Source organism: Notothenia coriiceps, unplaced genomic scaffold (genome assembly GCF_000735185.1).
Source record: "Notothenia coriiceps isolate Sejong01 unplaced genomic scaffold, NC01 NC01_scaffold00036398, whole genome shotgun sequence".
Taxonomy (NCBI): Eukaryota; Metazoa; Chordata; class Actinopteri; order Perciformes; family Nototheniidae; genus Notothenia; species Notothenia coriiceps.
In genome coordinates, this window is record NW_011369099.1 from 18522 (window position 1) to 26897 (window position 8376).

Consider the following 8376-nt stretch of genomic DNA (forward strand, 5'->3'; position numbering starts at 1 on the left):
AATGATATGACCAGCGCTTGAAATCCAACCAAGCTATTACAAGTAGCTACATGCACTAAACATGAAATCATTTTATTGAATAGATTTTATTCCAGTCTTTAAAACATATATTTCATCACCATAGCAACATGTCGTAAGTCATGTTTCTTCATCTGACCTGATGGCTTTCTTGGTGTCAGGTGGTCTCATTAGGAGGATAAATAGGAACTTGCTTTATAAAGTGATCGTCCCTGAGCCGAGGCAACAAGTTGAATTTGTGCAAGGGCAGTGAGATGATCAATAAGCCATTCCACAATAACCATATAAATATCAATATTATGGCGATCCCCATGCAAGGATCTAATTAGAGTGGGACTGGTGTAAAACTTCTGTCTAATCCAGGTGATGGATTCAATTTAAAAAGAGATTCTTTACTCTTAATGGGAAACAAGAGAGGGCCAAATCAATGATTCATAAGCAAATAACTATTAAATGTGAAGCAGGGCTCAGGATGTGGTGATAAAGCTGCTCAAATGGGTTTTACTGTACTTTACAGCAAGTGGACATCGATTAGACTCCTCCAGCAGCATCAGGATAAGTAATAGGGAGTGATGTTCGATACCAGCACGGAGCTTTACGGTATCAGTGTTTCTCATTTAATAGTGAAAGAGTGTTGTTTCTTTATTATATGGCTCGCTGCTGCCTTGGACTGCTTCCTATTAATGTTTAATTGCCCCATGTGGCTTCAATGTGGAATATGCTGACCAGTTTACAATAACATTTGTGTGTGTGTGTGTCTGTGTAAGTGTGTGTGTATGGTCTGAAGAGACTCGCTTAACGCGTGAGAATATAGCTCATGCATTATAACCATAATAACTGTTTGTATTGGGTTAGGTTTACATGAAACGATAGCTGTTCTCCCACACACATATCAATTATTATTCTTAGTGTGTCTTTTTTGGCTATAGGGCTGCAGTTTGTCTCACTGTTTTTGTTACAGAGCAGGAAAGACATACTAGAGGCTAGCGAGGCAAGTTCCTATATTGGTTGAATCTCATGGCCTTGAGTTTAGAATTTAGGAAACCACCAGAGGCATCCCATTTAAATAACCATAACCATAATTGCCTCAGCCAGCAAAGGAAACAGCATATGATTCCTCTGAACATTTACATTCTGCAGAAAACCCCTCAATATTTAGGACAGGGACACGATTTTAGACCTACTTCCTTTTCGGAATAACAATATATCCATTCCAACATACGGACATCACTGATGTGCTGAGTCAAATGTACAGTGGCATATGATTAAATATATATGGAATGGAATAAAAGTGGCTTCCTGTCAAATTACATTCCATTCTCTGATAAAAATGGCTTCAAGGATGACACAAAAAGATGGGATGTCAGACCATATAAACTCTGTTCTATTTACGAGATGACATATCTATGTCGTAAACCTTCAGTGAACTTTGCATGTGTGATCCCAAGCCAAACTCCCTCAAAGTCAGGAATCAGACTCTCACTATCAAAGAACAGGCATGCTTGTTAACGTGCACGCGCTCACACACAGGCACACTGGCCTACCTGGCATGAGGGACATCGATGCTGGAGGACACCACTTTGCGTTTCTGCTCCAGCAGGGACACTGATCGGGTGTCGGGGTCCCGGCCAACGCGCTTTCCGTCCCCCATCCGCTGCTCGTCCACTGCCTCGGGGCTGAGGGAGCCGCCCTCACCCCGGTGACTCTCTGGAGCTCCGTTACTGAAGCAGTGCTGGAGAGGGAAAGGCAAAGAGTAGAAAGTCAGTACTTGGGCAGAGACCTGTCTTCAGTTCTTATGATGAAGCTGATCTAGGACTGCACCATGAGAAACACATTTTCTGAATTGAAAAATGCCTTATTTTGTAACTGCCAACGTGATAACCATGCCGTGCCTTTCTGCTGCAGTTATGAGAGACTGAGAAATACTGCCTAAATATGACTAAACTGCATGAAAACAATAGATGTATCATTTTCAACACAGTAGCCGTTTGGGGTTTGTGTTCTAAGCGTATGAGCCACATTTTAAGATTTTATTATTTACATTTCAAACAAAGGAGTACACTGTCCAACATGGTTTAAACATCATTTTCTAGCATCTTGGGCCTAAAAAGCTTTTCCAAAACAGATTGGTTTCACTCGAAAATTCAGATGTCAGCTAAAACAAGGTTCTTTTCTTAATTCCTAGACGTCTTGGACATGGCAAGATACTGTTGACAATTCTCCTAAAACTCCCTTCTCATAAAAAAACTAAAAATTAAATGGCATCCTTAACTTTAGCTCAATATAAGCTACAGGACATACAGCCAATCTGGTTTGTAAATTACAAATAAAATGTAATGAAGTTCACGGTAATGATGTTAAAAGGGGGGGGAGCAAGAACTTTTAACTTATAATAATATACACAAACATACTTATACACAAAACTAAATATTTCTGCGCCACACACACTGAGCAACAAACTACTCCATGACACACACACACTCAATCACGATATATCATCATTTCTCCCATCTGAAAACGCCCACCTGTAGCAATGTAAAAAAACAGCCCAAATCATCTCTTCTTCTTACACAACAGCAGCAAATGGCATGCTTTGGCACATGAATACCTGCATGCACCTACGCACACACCAACACACACATTACTGTAGGTAACTAAAGCCATCAGGCTTCTCGAAACACACTGAGAAAACAGCCAGTGACACACACGGCTGCCCATGCCACTAGAGCGTTGAGGAGTAAGACATGCAGACCAGTGTGTGTGTGTGTGTGTGTGTGTGTGTGTGTGTGTGTGTGTGTGTGTGTGTGTGTGTGTGTGTGTGTGTGTGTGTGTGTGTGTACGTACTGAAAAATATCCCAAGTGTCCTTCATATCTGCCCTCTTAATCTCAAATTCATTTTCTTTCTTCAAATCACACCAAAACACACACAGACATGCACACACACACAGAATCTCATAACCTACTTGCTTTAGGCCGTTTTGGACAGTTTAAAGCTGCCACCCTTTATGGGTCAAATGTCATAATGAAGCAGGCTGACACGGATCATAAATTGAATCCCATGTGGGGACATTGTCTTTGAGCACATATGGTTCTTTGTTGGTATGAAGAATTTGTATCCGCTATTCTTTTGCCAATACCAGGATTAGGAATGATTAATCAATTAAGTTTTAAAAAGACATTAATGACGATTATATGTTCAAACATTACAAATGACTTAGTCTGGGTCAGATTTGTTGTTCGGAATTGCGAGTTGAAGAGTTGCAATTTTTATTTAAACTTACATAACAACTTTTGGTGCCAATTGTACTCAGCTCAGCTGTAGCTAATATGCTAATGAACATTGATTTCATGAGTTCCCCAAAGAAAAGTACCATAGAATGATTATGTCATTTTATGAAGCAATATTAAGTATTCTACTTATGTATTATCTTTAGGGCTGACACCATTTTGTATTATTGATTAATATGCCTGTTATTTCAAGACGTTATCAATGTATTATTTGGCGTATAATAAGTAAACAAATTGGGAAAAATCTGTTTCCTATTGTTTAACGTTAAGTTTTTAGATGTTTGTTTTGTCAGTCCGGTATACAAAACCAATTCAGTTTAATACTGTGTAAAACAGAGGATACTATGAAAGATGGTATAGTGAAAACTGCATTTTCTTCATTAAAGATTACTAAGGATTAATTGTTTATGAAAATAGTTAGCACATATTAATAATATTGCAGGACTTTGACAACAAGCAACTTCATTATTCCATCTGATGTTTTAAAGTTAAATTAAAAACCATTTCAGAATCAGAATACCTTTATTAGTCCCACGGAGGGGAAATGTGCGTAGTTACAGCAGGGAAAAGAGCCACTGACAGATTAATGTTGTGTATGTTAAATATGTGACATGCATTTAAAAAAAAAGTACTAAGTTATAATATAATTAAAATATATATATATATATATAATAACAAATAAAGTTACATAATTTAAAAAAATACACATCCTGTGATAAATTGAAAGTGCAATGTCTGTCAGAAAAAATAAAAAAACATTTGATTCAGCCATTACTCTTGGTGTTAGAAAGCAAGTTATTCTGTATGCGGTACTAAAATATGACTATATCTTTGTATTCAATGTGGAACATAGATTAAATAAGATAAAAGGCATTGAGAAAGTGTGAATAAAGATGTGTGTTCATAGCACTCTCACACATACATAAACACAAACACCTCCTCTACCCTTAGATTACTCATACATCAGCACAGGAGACCCTGTGGCCGCTGCGCTTCATGCTGATGCTGTTCAGCCAACCAATAAGCTCAGCCGACGCCGGCTTGCCCGTCTAGGATCACCGCTCTAGAACAAAGAGTCACTCAGCTCCTGTCAACAAGCCTTCTTCATTGACTCCCACGTTGCCGTACGATTAACGTAAACAACAGCAAGGACAACAAAAGCGTCCAGCAAAACAAAAACAAGTTTTGCTTCTTTGTTATCAGTGAGGCATCTGTGTAACATTTCTCAGACACTTGCACAAACCAACAAGTCAACAAGTGGCATCCTGTCCCTCGTAGAACAGGGGGGGCATTCGTTTGCCATACCGGGCAACGTGCCAAGCATCCAGATTCTTTGGAGCATGCCACCCGTTGCCAACCTGGGGGTGCCTGCTTTATTGTCCGTACAGCTGCTGCTCAAACAGGGCGGCATGCCCACAAAAACAACCCCCACTCCAAAATCTAAAGTAGTCAGCTCTACCTGATTAAACATTCAAATACATAGGGGGGAAGCACATCAATGCACATTAAAAGCCACACAGATGCACATGTGAATACACACCCGCCCCTCCTCCACATTTTATGGCTTGTTTTCGACCTCAGTGGGAATTAAGTGCTGAAAGAGACTTGACCATTGTGCTGGCTTCACTCTCCGCATCAACTGCACTCCTCCTGCCTGCGCCAGGGACTTTATTGACGGTATTGTGCAACAGCTTTTGGGAGTGCAGCACAGAATACACAAAAATGTGCAAATGACAAAATAATTGAACCCAAGTTTAGACTGCATATCCCATCACTCAAAGCTATGACATGTGTCTATATGGACAGAGCATTTGTCTTTGTTTTACCATGAACACTTTAAAGATGAACTACTATTTCATTTAGGATTTATGTTGCTGCTGTATCTGTAGATGGCAGCACACCCTCGCTATAGCTCACATAAAGGAAATGTGAGCAGTCCAGCATGTGTGGTCAGAAAGAGCAGCCCGTAAGTTCACCAATAACACACATGAATGCAGGCACAAAACCACACCGAAACGAAATAAACCAAAATGCATCCGTAAACAAGCCATAATTTGGTCACATGCATTCCTCAGTAACTGCCTCACTGTAAAAAACAAAACACACACACACACTACACTCACACACGCATACACAAACACTACACACATGCCAGAAACAGTGTTTTTATTCCTGGATTGCCTCACACAATGTTTTTCTGAGAGAGTATGTGACACCAAAGCTGACAAGTTGGAAATGAAGGCAATTAGGTCACTGCTAATTAGGAACCCACATCAGGAAAGAAATGTAGACATCATCAAAACTTCAAATTCTGTCTCTAATTTCAAAGCCAACCCTATCTATTTTTAACAGTTGTTAAACAATAATAACTCTGGTGTGAACAAAGCCATATATATTGAACTTGGTGACAAGCTGCATCATATTTGAATGAAAATGTCAAAAATATCATAAATAATTGAATGCAAACGTGTAATTAAATGCATGATTTCCCAAATGGTCTGTATTAAATGTTATATATAAATCATAAGCCTCTGTGCAAAAGCCCCGGACATCAGTCCAAAACGCTGCAGTCAGAGCGTGTTTGTTTGCCTCGGCTTACCCACCCACTTGCCCATAAACATTGCGCAGGCCCTATCAAGGCCTTTGTCCCATATCTCTGGTGTCGCCAAATGTCATGACAGTCCGTTATTTGATGCAATATGCAACTGAATTTGCATAATTTATAATCTGAATCATGCTGTTTTTGTCCAAACTTGTTATATTTGACATCAGTGAAAGCAGCAGCAGCGCCAGTGACACCGTTATCCACTCCGTGCAGGAAGCGGTTAATGCTGCAAAAAAAACGCACAACAAAAACAGTGAAGGCGCTTTTTTGCCAGCCGGGGCGCTACTCACACACCTTCAAGCTGGACTTGAGCGGTCCTTTGGCTGCAGTGTTGTTGAAGCCCGCGGCTATCTCTTCCTCGGAGAACTCCTTGAGGCTCCCGTCCTGCAGGAGCACGGTGTAGACGCTGCACCGGGATCCTGCGGTCGACACGTCTCTGTTTTCCTGCTTGACAGCCTGGACCACTCCTGTCACCGGGGCACCGTCCCCCGTCAGACTCGGCGCATAAACGCGGCTGCCGAGGATCGACCGCTTCACCAAACGCCTCGTATGCATGTTTAAAAGTGTCCCACTGAATTCGGAGCCGGTGAACCGGTGAATTTAAAGCATTAGACGTCGAATTATAACCGGTAAACAACGTCGAGAAAAACACGAAACCGCAACGGGTATACTATCCAACAGCCCTGGTAAAATGTTAGAAAGCTGCCACATACTCAGAGAGCGAAGACTCCCAACAGCGTCTTAAATGAACCTTACTCAAAAGCACCGAAAACTGGAAGAGAACTTAGAATTAGCACCCGACAAAAGCCGACAACACAACACGATTCATTCGCCGTTAAACAACCTCCACAGCCAACCGGCTACCAACCTTCCTGTCTCTTCGACCTGTTTGTTTTCGCCACTGCTCCCTGCGAGCTCGTGGTGTGGCGGGAAAACACGGACTCAGAACTCCACGCAGGACACGACGTTACGTTTGTACACGATCTAACAAATATGTGGTTTATTCGTGAGTTTACGACATGGACACTGAATAGCAGAAGCAAACACATCGAATAAAATCACTTCTCTGTAGCCTTATCCACTGACTTTCCTACGTAGATGCTGTTAATGGTCGAAAACACGGCGGTTGCGTGACTCCGGATCCGGCTACTGTTAGCTCCAGTCCGGGCTTTGCTCCGACCGAGCAGAGCCTTTACCGGCGGAATGCTGCCTGTAAACATGTGCGGTCCGGCGGCCAAGGCGGGCTGCTATAGGTCGGAACAGCACACGCCTCCACAGGCCCCCCCACCGCTCCCCCCGATCCGCCAACAGAAGGTAATGCAAGCCGGCGGGAGGATGCTCAATTCAAAACAATGACGCAAGGATGGAGAGGAAGCGAGAGGGGAGGCGGTAAGGCAGAAGGAAAGAAAGGGGAATTTAGGCTTTCGGAAAGGAAAACTTTGACCAGACAGACAGGCTTTATGCAGTAACCTAGTTGTGAAACGCATGTAGCCTACTTTTCAAGTCCCATGGGATTTCTAAATTACTATGATCTGGTTTTGAGATATAAGTAATGGCCTGCAGTGGGATTTTTGAGGGGAGTTTAAAACAACAGGTTTCTTTATTTCTCATGAGGTCGTCATTACCTAACAAGTGAGTTTTATTCTACTCAAGGTCCTGGGCTAAACATGTGCCAAAATACACCGCCCTGTACATTTACACAGGCAAGAGCCAACCAAATCTTTGTCAACCAACCCCATCAGATAACTTAGACAAACAATGCTTTAAAGTGCTTGAAGCAAAAATGCAAAAATGTATCAAGTGCAAATGTATAATGTGGAGGTCAGTCTTTCCAGAAGTACTGTTTAGTTCTTATTTTAATCTTTTAACTACCTTTAGCTACCTACCTTGTTTGTATGTTCTCATTAATGTAGACCATTACGTGTAAACTGTAATACAGGTATTTAATGCCATTGGGTAATGCTAAATATAAGCCATCAGTAATATTGCTCTTTTAACTGAGCTTTTCATCTCATCACAACAACACTCACAGGCAGCTCACACGAATGTAAGCTACACCCTGGACACATTAAGAAATAGTGTGATCTCACAATGTGACCTATTTCTTTTTGCTCTCTGAGAAAGACATGTACAATACAGTGATGCAAATTAGTCGTTTTTCGGCGCCTCCCGCTTTTTTAACGCTGCTTTGGGTGACTTGTGTAATTCGGTCCGTCAGTCCGTCCGTTAGTCCGTCCGACTGACGGACAACTTCTCACTTCAAAAATGAAGAAGAAATCTAGATCGCAAAATAACTAAACAAGCGAGTGCCTGTTTTTCCTGGCCAAGGACAGGTTCCTTGAACACAACACGAGCGTAACGTGTCTTCACTTGGTTATGTCTCGTCTGAAAGGAGTGTAGACTAGAGTGCTTACGGAAAGCACCGGAACGCCGCTCCAGCTCTTCAAATATTGCAGTACCCATAA

The 8376-nt window shown here is 41.6% G+C and overlaps 1 protein-coding gene across 1 annotated transcript; it reads right to left on the reverse strand.

Moving 5' to 3' along the window:
* Positions 1-1562: 1562 nt before the first annotated feature.
* On the reverse strand, positions 1563-7095 carry LOC104963683 (zinc finger protein 704-like; the record flags this gene model as incomplete). Its single annotated transcript, XM_010792302.1, has 2 exons — positions 6206-7095; positions 1563-1750 (listed from the first exon to the last, which is right to left on the reverse strand). Coding segments are annotated over exons 1-2 (449 nt in total), but the record flags the coding sequence as incomplete, so codon positions are not given.
* Positions 7096-8376: the final 1281 nt, after the last annotated feature.